Raw genomic sequence first — 20,250 nt, 5'->3', positions numbered from 1 at the left:
CTCTCTGCGCCTGCGCCAGGAGTGGGGAGGCCGCTTGAGGACCAACCTTCAGGTTAGAAGGAGGTTATACAACACAGCCCTGATTACTCTTTTCCACACGAAAAACCGTTTTCAGCCTGACACGGAGCCATGAATCCTGATATTAAGAAAGAGCGAGAAAATGCCACTTTTGATGTTGAGAAATTGACCAACGTTTTGGACGGAAGTCCACAAAAGACCAAGAGAAGACGAGAAATTGGTGAGTTTGTAATGTGTTCCCCCGTAGCTGAGTGGTTGTGTTGTACTTGTTATTGTTGACACATAAAACTTAATGTGATGAATGTAAAAATCTTTGCCAACAAACGGGAGAAAATTGAGCTAATTAAACAATGTTTTATGACTGTTAGCTGTGGTGTTGCTAGCAGCTGTCTTTTCTACGGCCGCTAGGTAGCTAACTTTATGTTTGTCCTCCATTGCATGAAAATAACACGGTATTTAAAAGAAAAACTCACACAGTGTTCAATTTATGGTATTATTTCTAAAGTTAAAATTGTTAAGATGCTTTTGCATGATCCAGAGCTAAATTCGGCGTTCTTGTCATTTAGCAAACATCCTTGTAGTTTGTACTGTTACTGTTACTGTTATTGTTATTGTTTCAATACCTGTAATGTCTGTTTCAGCTTTTCTCAGACTGTTGTGTTGTATTGATTATATCACTGTCTTTACACTGCGACACACGTTATACATCACACTGTACCCCATTATTACAGTCTTGGAAACATGTTATATGTATCTTACTACACACAGTATGCCACTTAATCTGTGTCTGTGTATAATCCTTAAATCGGCATGCAGGACATCATTTGAGATTGTTGGTTTTAAATTGGTTTCAATGGTTTTATTGCTACTCAGAGTTAAGGTCAGTCTAGATACGTTAGCAGATGCTGATCTACAAGTCACTGGCATTATAAAAACAAGATATGTAAACATTTCTTCTTACACATTTTTGAATCTTGATGCTAACATGCTAACAACTTTTTTACATTTTTTCATATGTGTTCACAAATTTGAATGAACTTTTGTAAAATATCCTGTTCGATCATTGTAATATATAGTTTCTGACTTCATTAACAAAAACATCTCTGTTTTAATTTCTACTATCCACTGCAGAGTCACTGGTTCTCAATGACCCAGACTTTAAGGAGGAGGACCCGAACTTCTTGTCCCGCAGTGAGCGCTATGACCAGGCTGTTAGAAAAAGTGCCCAAATGATCCTGAAGCTCAGAGAGTATGGCATCGCAGACCCAGATGAGATCTACTGCTACAAGAAGTATGTGGTAAAATATTTGCCATATGTGACACACTGTCACATGTTTCTGGATGGTAAAAATGTAGCACACAAGCAAGCACACAAGAATAAAATAGTAAGAGAAGAGTAAGACGAGTCATTTACAATTTTGCATGCATGTAAAAGTATCATGTAATAGTGTTTTTACTGTTTTCCTCAGTGACTACATTAAGTGTTATAAAGTGTTTTAATATAAACCAACTCAAATAACCTTTGTCACATATAGTACAGTCAGAATTAAGGGTGTGTCATTCATAAATTACACAAACTGTATCTGGTACAGGTTATGATTTTATACCCTGATTCTCCTTTGTAGAAGTAAACGTACCTGGATTTTTCTTCAACTGACATACAGTATACTGAATTATTTTACCTATATTGGACTAAAATATCAAAGGTTGTCATGGTGTCATAGATTAGGAACCATGATATGAGCTCAGCTATTAACAGTGCACTTGATGAAAAGGGAGAAAAAAGGAAGCACGGGTAACTGTGTTAACAACTTTACAATGGTTGTTTTAGAAAAAAGTCATTTAAATGTGACTTTGAGGGAAATGCATAATATAAACTGTAACTTGATCAACAATCTGTGTAGCCACCTTCAGCCTTGACGCAAACAAATTCAGGTAGTGCAAAGTTCATCATAAGATTGCAACTGTGTCAAAGGGTAGGCACAGCTATACTTTCACCAATTGTGCAATATAATAGATAAACCTTTTAAGAAATGCCACCCAGTATGAACTGCATAAATGCACATTACAGTTTGTCACTTTGGTAGCTATGGCAACATGTAGTCCTGAAGTGCTTTCACAAGTTAGATATGAAACTGCAGAACTGAATGCAATTTGAGATTTTCATCAAACTTTCAGTGTCCTTTGTTTTCTCACTCCCAAGTTTTCTGTTGGCCCATTTCACGGTTACAATTTGAATTAGTATCTGCTTAAACAAAGCTTAGATGTGGATCACATGACTTCTCAGAAAGAGGCCGGACAAGGAAATGTAAATAAAACATATGCTGCCAGTTCACTGAGTCCTAATGATGAAGTACTTTACCTCAACTTCTTGTTGACTTTTTATGTCATGTGAAGGTACGGTATGCAGGAAACAAACTTGAACCTTAGCCATAAACCCACGTTGTCTTTCAGGTCCTCTATCAAATTGTGAGTTAGTAAATATATTATGTTATATAATATAATATTATACAACTTTTGCGTAACATTGAGTCTGAACTTCAGCTGTGTATCATTTACCTTCCCATTGCCCAGTTTGGTTAAAGGAAACAATCAAGAGGCCATGGGGCTACACTTTGCCATGTTCACCCCAACCCTGTACAGCCAGTGTGACCCTCAGCAGTCCAGGAAATGGTTACCTCTGGCAAACTCCTACCAGGTTGTGGGCACGTATGCTCAGACTGAGCTGGGTCACGGTCAGTCCTGAACTTAGCCCTAAGTTTATTAACTTGATTGTTGTTTAAGGCCCTCAGACGCCACTCTGTTGTGCTGCTATAAAATGGCACAAAATGGCCTGTAGTGCCTTGAACCATGGATGAGGGCATATATTGTTTAATTGTAGCACAGTGGGCACAAATTAGCTTCTGTGTTTTTAATGTTTTGCAAAAAATTATACATGGTGCAGGAAAAAAAGGCCCATTTCCGCCAGTTTGGAAAACTGCAGTACCAAGAGTAGTTCTGGTGATTTGTTGTATGTGTTTGACAGATCAAGATCATGTAGAAAATGCAAAGTAGTTGCATGTGTGTCCCAGCGGTTGTGTACATACATTACATTGTACTTTAACGAAAGATGGCAATGTCTGCCCTGTTACGACGTGTAGTATATGTAGCACATTAACATCACTTTACTAGTGGTTGTCACCTGCATTTTTTTGGCTTAGTAGTATGTTGCAATTAAATTCATTTTGGTGTGTCTTAAGCTTAGTCCCATTTAGTTAGACTGTTCTCCTTCTCACACCCTCTCATTCCCTCTTGATTCAATGATAAAGCTTGAGTGCATTTTGATTGCTGAGTCGTGATTAATTTCCATGTTTTTTCAAATGCATGATAATTAAATCTAATCAGTAATTTAGTCTTTCTTTCCTAGTCTGTCGTTGGTTTGGCTTTTGACATCTAAAATTACCAGAAATGGTGGAGAACCTAATTGGTTGAACTAGTAGTTAGTGCAGACTTGAACCTAAAGTTAGTCACAGCAAGTTTTGGTGATTTTTATGCAACAATGTTACATCAAAAGCAAGAGAAGCCACATTATGTTCTGCAGAGATATGTTGGGACATTATAACAAGGCTGAGCTCTAGCTTCTGAATGTCTCTTTGTAATCTGAGAGGCTGACAAATCTGTTGTGAGAGAGAATGTAGGACAAACCAGCTATTGTTTGTTGCCTTTCTGTAGCAAAGCCAAGATATTATTATGAATTTGTATTTCATCTGTGCAAAGCAACACTGAAGGTCTGGAGCTGAAGGCCCTGCCAAACCTGCCAAACTTGCCACAATACAGGTGAACATTTTGTTCGTCTGTGTTGTGGCAAGTTTGGATCTACAATGGGCCAAAGGTCTTCAGTATCATTCATGTCATCACCTAGTATGCCCTCAGCCACTTTATTATGGCTGCAGCTAACGAACATTTTAATTACTGATTAATCTGGGCATTACTTTAAAACCATTAATCTCCAGCTCTTTAAACGTAAGACAGCAGCACATAAAGTGAACATACCCATTATGTTTTTAATCGCTGAATCTCACCAAACGTTTTTGGTCCAGGTAGTGATGGCCAAGAAGTTACATGTGACCACTCGGTGCAAAGATGTGTAAAAGGTAGCAAAGCAAGGTTTAATTCACAACGTTATGCTTTGATTTGATCAGCTGATGGTCAGAAGGAGCTAACACCACCTGAACAGCCTAAACTAAAAACTGACTAAGACTGAAGTACTATACAAAACTGAGGTGTTTAAACTCACACGTGGCAGTCAAACAATACATTCAGATGAGTGTTAAGCCAAATTATGACCATATGATCAAATCAATCGTACCAATATGCATGACATGCTCACAAGCTGTTGTAATTTGTCTTTGTCACATCCATCTTTACTGCTTACTTTAACATTCTTTATCACCTCCCATCAATTCTTTCCTTTCAATCCCTCCTGTGGGTTTTTATTAATACTTTTTCCAACAATCTTTCCTCACCCATCTGAACTTTCCATCAAATTCCCATCATTCTGCATCACCACCTTTTCTTTTCCGTGTGCCCCTGTCCTGCGTGGCCTAGCTGTGTGCACCCTGACAGGCCAGAGCCTCTGGATCTCCATCTGGGGATGTTCCTGCCCACACTGCTCAACCAGGCCACCCCAGAGCAAATGGACAAGTTCTTCATGCCTGCTTGGAACCTAGAGATCATCGGCACCTACGCTCAGACTGAGATGGGTCACGGTAAAAAAACAAGCAGCCCAAAATACCAGGCCGGTTTTGCCTGAGGAGTGTTTAACTGTAGGTGGGACGGTCACAAAACAGGGATTATGTAGTTGCTTTATCATTTCTACTGCCAAAAACTTTACCTAAAAATAGTGCAGTAATGATAACGTTTGAATGATGTTTGATGTCTGCAAACGCAGACTTGTGCGTGTAGGATTGTGGTAGAAGCTGACATAGTTATCTCTAGTTTATCTTGAATTAGTAATTACCTGAGAAAGGTTGTTTGTCTGATGTTGAAGGTATGTTTTTAGCACTTCTTCATTTTGCCCTTCATAACATAAGATACAAGTGGATTAATTTGGGGAAAGATTCCCCCATGAGTGGGAAGGCTCTTTGCAGAAAATATATAGTAACTGATCACCAGCGTGCATCAAATAGCCTTTATAACCCTTAGAGAAGCCTGTCCTTGTCCTTTTCCTTTTAACAGTCTGATTAGTTGTTTCAGATTTTACCTTTACTAACCATCTTAGATTGTATTATGTTTTTTTGCACCAGCTGGGATCTATCTTTGACTGGAAACTAGTGTAGCAACACACGTGAAAAGGCCATCCATACTTATAACACACTACATGTTTTTTAAGATCTGTCAAACACATTCACAATTCACTTTGCTGCTTTGTGTTGAAATTCTTTAAAGTGCCTTCATTCATTTTATTTTAAAAACCGATTTTACATATTTTACTTGTTTTACATGTTCTGCATGTTTTCTGTTTATTCTACTATTTTATGTTTTGATTTAGATTATTTGCTTATTGTTATAGTTTGTACAATTGTTTGATAATCGGTTAATCTTCATGCTCTTCGTGTTAATTTAGTCTTAGCAGTCATTTTTGTCATTAATAAATCTAGTAGTAAGCATGCTTGACAGACTCATGCCTTAATATCTCACCGACATTGCTGCATAATCATTATTTGCTTTTTGAAGCAGTCTGCACTGCCTGTGTGTACATTCTGCTTTAATGAAAATGTTGTCCTTCTCTAGGCACACACCTCAGAGGGCTGGAGACTACCGCCACTTATGACCCATCCACACAGGAGTTTGTCTTGAACTGTCCTACAATCAGCTCTATCAAGTGGTGGCCTGGGGGACGTAAGTACATTGACACTGTTATGTGAGCAGACAAACGTGTTGTTTGTCATTTTGAAGCCTGGAACTTGCCTAATATCACAGTTCCTGTGAGCAGAAATAAGGAATTGAATGATTCAAAACGAACCCGTTTTAACACATTCACTCTCTGTCTTTACAGTTGGGAAAACCTCAAACCACGCCATAGTTCTAGCCCAGCTATATACTCAGGGAAATTGTCATGGTCTTCATGCTTTCATCGTACCCATCCGCGACATGAACACTCATAAACCCCTGCCAGGTAACCACCATCTATTTTTTCTCTGAGGATGTGGTGTTTGTGGTAAACTAAGAGCTTGTTTGCTTTCCTGTCTCTCCCTTGCTTCTTCTGTCTGCGTAATGTTTTTTTTTCCTGTCTGTCTAAGGTATTGTTGTTGGGGATATCGGCCCCAAGTTTGGCTTTAATGAAGTTGACAATGGCTTCCTGAAACTAGAAAATGTACGAATCCCAAGAGAGAACATGCTGATGAAGTATGCCAAGGTGATGTAAAATGATTTGAGTTGATGCCGTAAAACAGCTTTTCATTTGCACCTGAATTGTCAAGAGTTAGAATGAGTATGTTTCTCCACCAGGTGGAGCCAGATGGGACTTACGTAAAACCACCAAGCTCTAAACTGACCTATGGCACCATGGTCTTCATCCGCTCCATGATTGTAGGCGAGTCAGCTCGGGCCCTCGCCAAGTCCTGCACCATCGCAATACGTTACAGTGCTGTTCGTCACCAGTCTGAAATGCGCCCTGGGTCAGTCAATAAATAAAAATGGCTACACAAACGGTGCATAACACTAGCAGTTTACAAGATTTGGAAATTGTTGTTTTTTGTTTTTGTTTTTTTAAACAGAGTAAAAACCACATCTATCTGAGCAAAAGTCTAAGATGGCAGATTAACTGAATGGCTTATATCTTGTGCATCAAAGTACAGTCTGTTTACTTAGTCAAACTTCTTCCTTAAAAACATGGAAAGTTATACAGTAAACATGTGGTAATGTTTGTGATATGAAGAGTTGAAATATTTACCTCGCCTTGAAACATGATCTATGACAGAACATGAAATATATTCCACGCACACTTGTCAGTGTCATATATTTAGACAAAGCCACAACAAGTAGAGGAAGTATTTATCTTGTAGTCATTTGCTCTCTTACCAAATCTCCATGCATTGAGCTGGTTCTTACCTGTGTATTTACGTGTTGCAGCGAGCCAGAGCCCCAGATCCTCGACTACCAAACACAGCAGTACAAGCTTTTCCCCCTGCTGGCTATGTCTTATGCTTTCGCTTTTGTCGGCCAGTATATGAAGCAGACATATCACCGCATCACTGGAGACATCAACCAGGGGGACTTCAGTGAACTGCCAGAGGTACTGACCAGAAATACACTCGGATAATGCTGTTATGAACTCTGTGCTGTTCATTTTTAATATGCAAGTACTGGCATAAAATGACTAAATGCTAATTTTTAAATTAATTTTTAACATTTGATTATCTTCCTGTAACTGAGAATGCAGCTGGCAGACAGCAAAATGACAGATCATTTGCTAAAAATCAATTCTTTGTGTCACTTTGCAACTGGAGCTGACTGCATTAGTGTTTTGCACATCTGAGTGGGACAGCATCATCAGACAAGTCATTCTGCAAGTTACAGTATAAACAACTGCAGCCTGGATGAGTTTTAAAGTGATCAGCCAATCAGCCAAAATGGTAACATGATGTTTCATCTTGTGGTTTAATTTTAGGTGTCAACAACACACAGCATAACAGCTGCTGTACAGTATATAGCGCTGTCTATCTGCACACCTGTCAGAGCGCTCATCCGGACAACAGTAACCCCAAAATAAAAACTGACAGTATTAATATGGTGGCTGATACTCGTGTATAACTTCAATTAAAGTAAGCATAGGCTATGTGTATAAGTCGTGGGGGATAAATGTTGGTGCAGATCCATGCAAAAAATGAGTAAGGCATGTGGACACAGAAAGAATTTAGACATTTAAATGGACATATGGAGATGATAAACATAACAACCTTCAGTGCATTCAACCGTGATCAACATTATCTGCCAAAAATATGCTAGTGATTTAGTCTATATTCATCGTGGTGTGCTGAACAAAGAGTTTGGTATAATATTTACATTATTGCTGTCAATACTATTTAGTCATTTAATAAATCTTATTAGTTTACACAGTTGTTACTATAGCCACTGTGCCATATAGTCTACTTTCGTTTTCTTATAATGTTTAGTTTTGTCACTCTTACACAGGTGTTAAACTGTTATACCAGTTACACAATATGTTGTAGGAGTGTTGTAGTTTCATAGTTAAGGGTAATGGTGCTCTAAACAGTATTACAAAGTAATCTTTATACTTGCTTATTGAAATAGTACTTCGTATAGTGGAAATAAAAAAAAAAGCCATCCATGACTCATTCTTTGTTTTAAATCTTTGCTTGGTAATCTTTAAAATTTGTGTTTTCTCCCTCTGCTCTTCCTGTGCAGCTTCATGCCCTGTCTGCAGGTCTGAAGGCATTCACCACATGGGCAACTAACTCTGCCATTGAGGTGTGTCGCATGTCTTGTGGTGGCCACGGCTACTCTCGCAGCAGTGCCTTGCCAGATCTTTATGTCGAGTTCACCCCCACTTGCACCTACGAGGGAGAGAACACAGTCATGATGCTGCAGACTGCGAGGTAACTCACCACTCAGAAATGTATGACCACAAATGTGACACCTAACCCGGACTTACCAAGCTCTCAACCCACTTCTGACACAAACAGGAAAAAAAAGCTTCTTAATTTGTTTTTATTGTCACAGTACTTATACATACTCAAGTAGCAGTGCTCACACAAAGTACACATGGAAGAATTAGCTTTTCAACCCATGGTCTTTATCCCACACTCAAAGAGAATGAGACTTGGAGTGAGACGCATACAGACATAAACATGCTCCCACACAGCAGCCGTAACGGACTGCAAATGCAGGCAAGACACCCACAGTCCTCCCACAGCAAAAACAAACACGGGTCACATTTCACGCCCTAAATAATAGTTGTGATGGCTTTAGTTTCACAAGTACTGTAAAAGTCAGTGTTTTAGTTTCAGAAACTTGTCTTGTCCTTTTGTGGAGATATTGTTTTCTCAGGCGAACTGATATTGTGTGAACAGTTCGTGACATGTTCAGTTTTACAAAGGGCTTGTTTCTAATTATGTTCACACAGAAAACCCAACAGTGTTGAGAATGAATGAATAAGTTGATAAACAAAACCAGGCGTTCATGTGGCGTTAACAAAACGAGATTACCATGTAGAATAGATAAAAAATAAAGAATATTTTCTGAACACAGCCACAAAGATTAATTGCATTTGGGTGCGACTGATTTTAGTGGTGGTAATCGCATAAATAGCTCATGCTCCTGTGCTTAATATTTTAACCTTGTTTATGCAGATACCTGGTCAAGAGCTATCGCCAGGTTAAGAATGGCCAGCAGCTGAGTGGGATTGTGTCGTACCTGAATGAAGCACAACACCAGAGGGTCCAGCCCCAGCCTGTTGCTTCCAGACCCACCGTGGTCGACATTAATGACCTCAGCAGTCTGGTGGAGGTCTACAAACTGCGAGCTGCCATGTAAGAGATACAAGAACAACAGATGAAAAAAAAATAAAGCGACACCATCAACTGGGGTCTGTGTTCTAATTTCTGGTTAACTTTTCCATGTCTGTCTAAATCTGCTGTTCTCTCCTGTCATCCATGTTTCTGCATTTGTCGTTTCTCTATCCGATGTGATATGTTACCCCAACCATATTCCTTCATGCTGTCAGCCTTAGTCACGTCTAAATTCATTTGGCAGTCAGTGTCAGCTGTGTGAGGAGCACCAACAGTGGCTAAGCAGTCTGGTGGAGGGTGACAGAATGTGCCCTGCCAGTGGAGATATTAGAGGCATAAAAAGCAAAAGATCGTGTGTGGGCAGCTATTATCTTCTGATATGAGTCCCTAAGTGGTTTTCTCCTATTTCTTCCTATATAAAAGACCGATTTGTCTGACGGTTGTAAATTTGTGACAGTCCTGTGGCATGTTGGTAAAGCTAGGTGGTATAAAGTGTGGTTATATTTTTAATGTTTTTAAATAATTTGGTTGATGTAGATGGTGTTTTTTTTTTTTTTTTTTTTTTTTTTTTAAGTCTTGTAGAGCTGGCGGCTAAGAGCATCCAGCAAGAGCTGCAGCGCAGGAAGAGTGAGGAGGATGCCTGGAACAACAGTGCGATCGATCTGGTCAGAGCCTCAGATGTAAGTTCCTGTGTGTGCGTGTGTGCGCTGAACTTTAAATGAGCTGTGAATGCCTAACTTTAGACCAGGAATTGGCGCACTAAAACATCTGCACATTTGCTTGCTTTTTTGTCCTAAATATTGAAAAAGCGTAAAGAGAATTTAAACTAAGCTGTTATCTTTCTATATAAAAACCAGCCCGTGGTAGTTTTGACATCAATCCATTTTATGGTATTTTAGACATTGCATGTTGTTGTAATCTCTGCAGCTTATTTGATCCATCTATACATTGTCCTGGATTTTGTCTGCAGGCCCACTGTCACTATGTTGTAGTGAAGCTCTTTACTGACAAGCTGGGAGAGATCGGTGACACAGCAGTACACTCAGTGCTGTCAGCTCTGGCTCTGCTCTACGCCCTGCAAGGCATCACCCAGAACTCTGGGGACTTCCTACAGGTCAGGAAAATCATAACATATACAAGAAATTTGATCACCATATTCACTTGAGCTTTAAATGGAACATAACATGTAAGACATCATGTAAGCTCTGAAGTTAGAAAATGTACTTTATATCTGATATGTATGTGTTTCCTGTGCAAAAAGAAAAGCCGTGTCTTCTTTCACAGTGCAGTTACAATCTGTGAGTAATGCTTGCAAAGTAAGTCCATGATAGAGGAGAAATCTGATTACTGGTGTGCATTTATTGTATAGGTAGATTTGCAGTAACCAGTTTACGTGCAGCATTTTTTTCATTCATATCACATTAACTTATTCATTTATTCATTTAGGCTGGACTGCTGAGTGTACCCCAGGTGCTGCAGATTTCTGTTCGTATCAAGGAGCTGCTCTCTCAGCTGAGACCCAACGCTGTGGCACTGGTAGATGCCTTTGACTTTCATGACAAGAAGCTGAATTCAGTCCTGGGACGATACGACGGAAACGTCTATGAGCACATGTTCGAATGGGCTCGCCGCTCACCCTTAAACTCCACTGAGGTCAGTCAGCGTCATTACAATCATAAAATAAGATGATCACGTGCAAGTAGCCCTCATAAAATATTTTATTGTTAGGTCAGAGACATTTAATTTACCACAGAGCCCCACAGCTATACTAGCTGACTACAACATATGCTAAAATAAAGCATGCATCATTGGAACATATATAAGCTTGGCAACGAGTCGCATGTGACCATGATAATGGTGGTAAAGCTTTTCAATATGTGTGTATTTGTGTTATATGGCAAGAGAAGCATTTCAATATGGCAGGAGTATTGGCTGAATATGATAATTTTTATTTGGTATGGATAAAAAAACATATATACAACTTCTTCAGCATGTCAAGGGCCGGGTCGCGGTAGATTTGGAAAAAAAGAGTTCTATTCATATAAGTGTAGATAGCAATATGAAAGTCCTTCTTTCTTCCACAGGTCCATGAATCCTTCCACAAGTACCTGAAGCCCCTGCGGTCCAAACTGTAAGGTGATTCCTGGCTTTGATCCTTCAACTCTGCATATCCATCATATCAACCACATCATGATCTTCAATCAAAAATCAGCTAGTGCTGACCAGTCTGAAGGAATGTAGTGTCTTCTACTCTTTGTGATGACGCTACCTTTATAATCAGCCTCTCTAAGGCCTGTGGTATACTGACAACAAACTGGTCTTGGGTGATTGAGAAAATCACACTATATAACGAAATGGTTTCAAACGGTCTTTACAGCCTGCAACAAGATTAGAATGAGGAATAGAAATAAAGCAAGGAATTCAAAAAATATCTAGAAATCTCCTAAGGAAATATTTTCATCCCCACTAACTAAAAAAGCTTTAGGTTGCTATCTTTTCTGAAGAGAAAATCCACTGGAAAGTTTCTTAGCATTTCATGTTTCCTTTTCTTTTCTATTCGTCTGCTGCGTGCCTGATGGCTCCTCGCTGTGAGCCAGTCAAGATGGACTTGTCATCTCATTTTTTTTCTAACAAGAACAGAATGTTATAATGAATGTTGCATAATTTTAGAGTGAACAAGCCAACATCGAAGTTAGTTGTTTCCCATTAATACAAGGACCAGCTTATTTAAAAAGGGCACTTTGCTGTTTGTTATAATTGTCATAAAAACAGGCATTTATTTGTCATTTAGTTGCTGTAGTCCTTAAGAAGAAATTGCACAAGGTTGATGTGACCTACCCTCCAATAGCTGTTATTTATGGTCTGATATTATGAGTTAAATGACAATTGTGCTGAAGTTTGCAATATATAAACAAGCTGCCGAAATTTTACCCTATAAGATTTTGTGATAATACCATTATGAAACTTCCACTACATAAAATATCTGCATATTATTTTAAGTTTAAATGTGAATTGTTTGTCAAATACTTGCCTCCAGCAGGCAAGAAAGGTGACATGTTTGTCACAACAGTCTACCAAGGCCTAAACTCTTAGTCATAAAATCATTAATTTGCCTTTTTGCAATTGGTACATGCTGTATGTTGCTGTGTAAAGAATATTTGTGTCATTGATGGATGTAGATGTGTTCAAATACTTCAGCACTGTCGAGTGTTATGTTCAAAATTGCCCAGTTTCTGAGAAAATTTGCTGATTCTCAGAATTTCTCAGCGTATGTTGCGGTTTTCTGTTCTGTCATGCTTACGCCATTCTGTATGTCCACATGCTTTTGAATGTGACTGTGTGATAAAAAGCTTTGAGCAGATAACTTTGTGAGGTGAAGAATGTCAAATGTGAGAAAATCATGTGTGAGGACATGTCTGAAAGTTTTTAATGAGGCCTAGTATGCAGTACGTTGTATATGTGCATTAGTATTCTCCCTCCCTGCTGTGTGGGGTTGATTTATTATTAAGAAGGGTCACACCTAAGCCAACTAGGATGATTCTTTTAATAAAACACTTTTTAAATATTCAATTATTCTATTATTCATATGCTGCAATATGCAAAACTGATATTCAAATTAGACTGAAACATGCAGACTTTTTCTAGATTAGCGCTTCACTGTTTTGTGTTATTACAGTATCAAAAAAAAGTTCTAAAAAATTCTGTCATCATTTGATTTAGCAGGCAAATCTAGACGATTTCACAGAATTGGTGGATAATTGCATTTGATTTATTTAATCTGCTGTAGTCTTTAAACGGTACTGAGGCTTATGAAATAAAGGTAGCAGCAGACCTAGTAACATTCAGATTCACATTTTGCGACTGTAATGACACAACGAGAAGGAAGAGGTTTGATGTACAGCCTTACTGTGAACTGTAAAGATGATATGTGGGATAATTACGTGCCTGAGGAAGTTGTCTTTCCTAATCTAACTACTTGAGAATGTTCTTATAAAGCTTATAGTATTTCATTACTGTGTTTACGAACGAGCAATCAGTTGATTTTTGCTGTAAGAGCATGATAGATAATGTGTAACCACAAAGCTGTTTGTTAATTTGTGTTATCATTTGTCAACATGTTTAATTAAATAACATTGGTTTCAATCTTTTTACATTATAAAGTAAATCATTTGACTTGTGAGGACTATTAATAAAAAACAAATAATCAGTATTTGTTGTGTTGTATCTGTCTTAAGTCTGTAGTTATCCAGCTGGAAATGATTTTTAAGCCAGCTGAAGAAGCCCACTTTGGTCAACAGTGCTTTAGTATTATTATCATGCCCCATCGCTTTTAAAGAAATGTGCTGAAGGAACTTTACAATCTCATATATTCTAAGTGAAAAGTAGCAGCAACATAATATAATATAAAACCACTTGCCACCACTTGTACTGTGACTGGACCTCAGCTTTTAAAAGAGACACTATTAACAACTAGGGGTCTGCATGTGGACAAAAGACACGGGCTGAAGTTCTTAAAACAGAAAATCAGAGGTAGTAGTAAAAAGCCATGCACATTTCGTCATGTACAAGTTATATTCAGTTCCAAGTTATATTCATTTCTCTCTATTACAATTGGAAAAATTTTACTTTTACTACTGCATAATTTTACGTTTTTGTTACCGGTTACATTGTGTAAATGTTGATCATCAATAAAAACATATAACACAAATTAAACACAAATTATCTAAAATACAATGTTTTCTTAGTGGAGTACTTGTACTTTTTCACTTCAGGTACATTTTAGAGTTTATACTTAATACTTAAACTTGAGAGAATATAAAGTGGTACTTCTGGATTGGGTTTTTAGACAACTATATGTACTACTACATAAGTACTATACTAAGTTTGTGTGCTTCTACTACCTCTGTAGTTAAAGACACTATTGAGATGTAGTATAGCACCTCTTCCTGTGTTCACATGGGGACCAAGGGTTAACATGTTTTAGAGAATACAACAGATATGCATGTCTGTCCATGTGCACATTTGTGCAACACCTAATGAAACCTACAGGTTATTTGTGAAATATAACATTGATGAGAACGCAACAGACATGACATGAGGGCACAGTGACCTTGACCTTTGACCACCAAAAGCTAATCACTTCATTATTCAGTCCCAGTGGACATTTTTAAGACATTTGAAGAAATCCCCTCAAGGCATTCATGGGATAACTATTTCATGACAACGGGACGTACAAAAGCAGGTTTGTACACCCAGGCAAACAATAATATTTCCTCAAAATATTGAAAACAGTTCCATACTGTGGCTTTACATAAAACCCCCCTGTGTGTACCAGTGGTCAATTTCAAATCTTCATTTGAGCTTTTGTCAGTATTATCCTGCACAAACGCAAACACTGCAGCTATTAAAGTGGCTGTGTACAGTTATTCAGGCTGTTTAATGTTAATGTAGTAAAGATTTGCACTATTTGAAGTCCACAGTGTTGCCGTGCAGACACCGCTCGTTGCTGGAGGGGCTGGATCCGGCCCAGCTCGTCTCCTCTGTGGATAAGACAAGTCGTAACTCCGCCCCACGCTCTTCCGAGGAGCCCCAGTCAAGGATGTTGGAAGAGAGAAAGAGGGAAGTAGTGGCACACCGGAGGACAGTAGCCTTCAGTATCGGTAGCATTTCGGACTTTTATCCTCTTCTAATGAATAAAAAACAACGTATTTCTTCTCGGAGGTGAGTGTATTGAAAACTCCTCGGACCCCGCGTTGGTTTTCTCTGTGTTGAAGCCGATAAAAGTTAAGGAGAAGTCAAATTAATTGAGTCAGCGGCTACTACTGAGTTTTAAAAATAAAAACACCTTTCCCATATGTTAACATCACCGTGTGTAAGGGCTCCGTGTAACGATGGAGGACGTTTTAATATTAGCTGTGAAGCCAGCTGAGTTTTTGTTTTTTAAGGAAGACCGAGCTAGCTAGATGACAGTTACGGTGTTAGCTTCAACGGCCGCTGGAGGCGTGCTGAGACGGGCTGAGACAGGCCCTTTGTTGCTCTGCCCGCCCGGACAAATCCCATTATTCATCTCAGGTTTCCTTCTGTTATCAGTATAAAGTAAGTTGTAGTCACCGTGTACAGGCGCCTCCAAATGAGTTTGCTGTATCACACCTTCATTTGCATTTTTAAACAGCTGACAAATGGCCCGAGTTGACGGACACAAAGTGAAGTTTGCATTGTGTTGTAGCTTCTCTTTGCTTCTGTGTTCATACATGTGTCTGTGTGTGTTCATACATGTCTCTGTGTTCATACATGTCTCTGTGTTCATACATGTGTGTGTGTTCATACATGTGTCTGTGTTCATACATGTGTCTGTGTTCATACATGTGTGTGTGTTCATACATGTGTCTGTGTTCATACATGTGTCTGTGTTCATACATGTGTGTGTGTTCATACATGTGTGTGTGTTCATACATGTGTCTGTGTTCATACATGTGTGTGTGTTCATACATGTGTGTGTGTTCATACATGTGTGTGTGTTCATACATGTGTCTGTGTTCATACATGTGTCTGTGTTCATACATGTGTGTGTGTTCATACATGTGTGTGTGTTCATACATGTGTGTGTGTGTGTTCATACATGTGTGTGTGTGTGTTCATACATGTGTGTGTGTGTTCATACATGTGTCTGTGTTCATACATGGGTCTGTGTTCATACATGTGTCTGTGTTCATACATGTGTCTGTGTTCATACATGGGTCTCTTGTGTGTTTACAGCTGCCTCCTGTGTAGTGTTACATAAATTGTGTCTCAGTTCTTCTTTACATAGATGAAGATAACGCAGAAGTTTCTCACTGGTCTCAAACAGAAATGTGTGTAGGAGTAGACGTGTTGTCACAACCCCTCCCAGTAGAATAATCATTTAATCTTTAAACTGAGGCTTAAGTCTTGTTATGTTGTCATGTTTAAAAAAAAAAAAAAAACCCTACAAGGTAACAAAATCTAAAAGAAAAAGAATAACAGGCAAGCTGTGGCTAGACCATAAATCAGCTGTCAAAAAACAAACGACCTTTTGAATTGTGTGTTGAATTGTGTCACATTTCAACTACAGCAGTGGAATGGATGTGTTTGAAAAAATCTCTAGTTATTATCCTTGTCCCGTCATTGTGCCTTCACTAGAGTTGTTTGTTCTGGTCTTGTAGTTGCTCCATGTGCTCCATATAGGCCATAGAACTGCAGCTGATAGATGATGTGCATGGTAGCACATTACTGACAATCAGCTTGTGGAGGGATTAATTTGTTCATGATCTAATATGTATATATTGCACAGCTCTAATACAGGTTCTCCATCAAAATATTATCAACATTTAAATTATGTACTGAGTACACTGGACAACTCATAATGGTGAGCTGCATGGACAACATTATCCATCCATTAATCCATCATGTGGAGGTGGAGGTGCTAAAAACCTATTGCAGAAATTATCACTATGACAGCATTTGTCATTGCTATATTTACCACTGTTTGTCTGTTGTCACATTACAGATATGCAAAATCCAGTTCAACACATTTAGTTTTTTACCTTTTTGTTTTTAAGTCTGTTTCAGAACAGTATGTGGAAGAATGGTGTTTCCTTCAAAAAGGCTAAAATGCTAGTAACACGTTGCCCCTGAATACAATCAAATGAATCGGAGGTATTATGACATCTTTAAATCAATTCAATTAAATTAAATTCAGTTTTATTTGTATAGTGCCAATTTACAACAGAAGTTATCTCAAGGCACTTTACAGTGTAAGGTTTAAGACCTTACAGACAATATTTATGCAAAAAATTATAGAGAAAACCCAACAATCCCATTTGAGCAAGCTTTAAGCAACAGTGGAGAGGAAAAACTCCCTTTAGAGGAAGAAACCTCCAGCAGAACCAGGCTCATAGTGGGCGGCCATCTGCCTCGACCGGTTGGGGTGAGTGGAAAGAGAAGAGAGAAAAGAACAGCAGGCAATAAAGACAATAACAAGCAGCAAGAACATTGGGCAGGTTTAAATTTATTCAAAACCTAATAACCTCATCCTTTATACAGTGCCCAGCTAAAATTAACTCCATGAGCTACTACATGTACTTATAAGTAATAGGTTGTTATTGCGTTGTGTTTTCCATTACACTATGCATAAGCATGTCATGCTAACTTTACGCAGCTGTGAATGCAGCCCAGAAGAGGAAAGAGGAAATATGAAAAGCAGGGTGTGTGTTGTAATACAAGCAACGACCTGACAGCTGTGTCTGCATGGTTGAAGTGGTGTGCTGTTTGCACCAGTTGTGCACCTGTCAATGAGTTAACAGACTGTATAAAGGAAAACTGTGATCAAGTCCTACTCAAAATGTTTACTTTGTTAGTTTAGGGAAACATGAGTTTAACAAAACTCTCTATATAGTACAATCGAGTACAAGTCAAATTAGACATCTTGTCGTTTCCAGAAATGATGACTTGTTTTTCTTGTTAAGTTTGGTTTTAAACCATAGCAGGGAATTGCTCAAGTAGTCTCTTCCAGTCTGTCACAATCAGATCCGTTTATCACTTCCCACTTGGGCCTTCCTTCCATGGTGGTATCTGTTTTCAGCTGCTATGCTGTAACATGCCAGATAAAAATTGGGCCTTTCTCCTTGTATCATCAGAGCCCACTACACTATCAGGAGCATCAAGCAGCTGTCTAGGCTTCTGAAATGTTTTCCTGCAGTTGTATTCCAACTGTTATTCCCCAGTGTTTGATTCATTATTTCATATATGGGGTACTGTGGAAATTCATTCAAACCCAAAGATTTCTAAACCTTACAAGAATTGCTGTTTACATCCAGGACTGGACAAAATGTCTTTATTCAAGCTTTGTCTGGCACTGCAGTTAGTTTGTGACAGAACTGTACACTACTTTGTCTCAGTTTTAACAGCCAAGCTGGTTGTTGACAATAATGTCTCAGACAAAACCCTCAGCAGTTAGCTGTTTTAGGTGGCATGTTACAACACACTGACGTGTACTGTTGTACCAGTGACAGAGAGAAAATGCAACAGGGTAGCAATACCTTGTGTTTAGGTCATGTCTTGTGGGTAGTGAGGATCTTTTGGACTGGTAACAAAGCTGGAATTTGCAACAGCAACTCTTTCATGCAGGTTTGGGCTTGCAAGCTCTTGGAAAAGGGTGCAACAACTAAACTTGCTTCTGGAATTGCTAGGTTGAAGACGAGGTCCTTCTCAAACAAGATAACTCAATAGTGAATTACTGTTGTCTAATAGCATTGCAATGGAACTATTGATCTATTTGAGGTACCCAAGTGCTATTATCAGTCAAAGAAGGGTAATAGGATATGTTCAGTGGCAATCTGATCTGATCTTTAAGTCGAGGGGATTAACAAATATAATGTGCCTAAAATTATAACATGCACACACACACACAAAAAAAGATCTTTCATTTGCATTACCCTTTATAGTTGTTCTCAAAAAAGACATACAGGAAAGATCAGAATTTGTTTTGTGTTTTTATTTTAGGCGCATTATATTTGTTACTACTCTTGACTTAAATCAAGATCATATCACATTTTATCACGAATGAATGCAGAAAACCAAGAAATTTCACATACGTTTTTATGCCACTGTATGTAATTTTGATTAGAGGTTGTGGTTGGAAGTGAAGAATGAGGGGGCAGTTTCGATTGTTGCTCTGAATTACACAAGCACACAGACACCACTAAAACTCACACACTCACCCACGCCTTCAGTCAGCTGATTAAGCTCATGTTAGCATAATGAGTCTGCTCAGCGATGATCAGTTTGTACTCTACACAAATAACAATAGTACAAACGGAGCAAATTAACATGTTGTCCATCTTTTTATGTGTATTAAGTGTATTAAAACTACTTCATTTCCTTGCTACCATAAAGGCTTGATGATTGTCTTAAAAAGGTTGCGTTAAAGCAGCACACTCCTCTTCATTATGAAGGCATTCTGCCATATGGCTGCTGGCCCATTTACTGTAAGACTCTTTCTAACACACACACACACACACACACACACACACACACACACACAGTCATGTCTTACTATACTTGAGGACACTCATAGACATAATCCATTCCAAACAAAACCCAATTCTAACTCTAACCCTAGAACTTTGTCAAAACCCTTTAAATGCTCTTTGAAGTTGTGAGCTCCAGCTAAAATGTTACCATGAAAACTGTATTTAAAACGAAATTGTCAACACAATGACGGAAAGTTACACACAGCTGAACGGTAACTTTGTTTACATAGTAGCATTGGCAGCAGCACTCAGTTCATGATAATAGCGTTCACTTTGTTAGTCTAAACAAGCTAACGTTGGTCTGTGTAGACGCGTGTAGATTTTTGGTCCAACAGGTGCTGCAGTATCATTCCAAGATATGAACATTTTAATGACATGTTATCAATATAAATTTAACAACTCTTTGTCAACCATCCATAAAATGGTGTGGAAAACACTGGACATCCAAGTTACACAAACATGAAACATGGGATTCAGTGTCTTTCTTGAGGACGTTTCAACATGGAGCCAACAAGAAGTAGTAATCCACCACTGACCTTGTGGTTTGTGGCTGGCTGCTTATTGCCATGGCCATTAAATACCAATACCATTAAATTGTGATTGTGTTTGTGGGTGAGTGAGATCAGAAAATGATGACGATGATTATGATAATGATGACTATACATACACAA

The 20,250-nt window shown here is 38.6% G+C and overlaps 2 protein-coding genes across 3 annotated transcripts in view; both read left to right on the top strand.

Annotated features, from left to right (window-relative positions):
- Window positions 1-13: 13 nt before the first annotated feature.
- On the top strand, window positions 14-13,740 carry acox1 (acyl-CoA oxidase 1, palmitoyl). Of its 2 annotated transcripts, none has more exons than XM_026359459.1 (14): window positions 14-238; window positions 1,150-1,309; window positions 4,606-4,766; window positions 5,791-5,898; window positions 6,056-6,175; window positions 6,300-6,415; window positions 6,508-6,677; window positions 7,132-7,294; window positions 8,428-8,618; window positions 9,372-9,551; window positions 10,105-10,210; window positions 10,501-10,644; window positions 10,977-11,183; window positions 11,615-13,740. In XM_026359459.1, the coding sequence occupies exons 1-14, from the start codon at window positions 130-132 to the stop codon at window positions 11,663-11,665; spliced, it is 1,986 nt and encodes a 661-aa protein (XP_026215244.1). In that variant the 5' UTR covers window positions 14-129; the 3' UTR covers window positions 11,666-13,740. The 2 variants fall into 2 exon arrangements, with proteins under 2 accessions (XP_026215244.1, XP_026215245.1); XM_026359460.1 differs by lacking the exon at window positions 4,606-4,766 and adding an exon at window positions 2,593-2,753.
- Window positions 13,741-15,103: 1,363 nt separating this feature from the next.
- Window positions 15,104-20,250, top strand: part of LOC113161681 (inactive rhomboid protein 2) — a 38,689-nt gene continuing 33,542 nt past the window's right edge. Inside the window, exon 1 of the mRNA XM_026359452.1 lies at window positions 15,104-15,251. The gene's annotated coding sequence lies outside the window, so the exon portion shown is untranslated. The remainder of the gene's footprint in view (window positions 15,252-20,250) is intronic.

This window comes from Anabas testudineus, chromosome 1, assembly GCF_900324465.2.
Source record: "Anabas testudineus chromosome 1, fAnaTes1.2, whole genome shotgun sequence".
NCBI classification, from domain to species: domain Eukaryota; kingdom Metazoa; phylum Chordata; class Actinopteri; order Anabantiformes; family Anabantidae; genus Anabas; species Anabas testudineus.
Note: the sequence above shows the minus strand (reverse complement) of the source record. Positions and strands in the feature narration are given on the sequence as shown.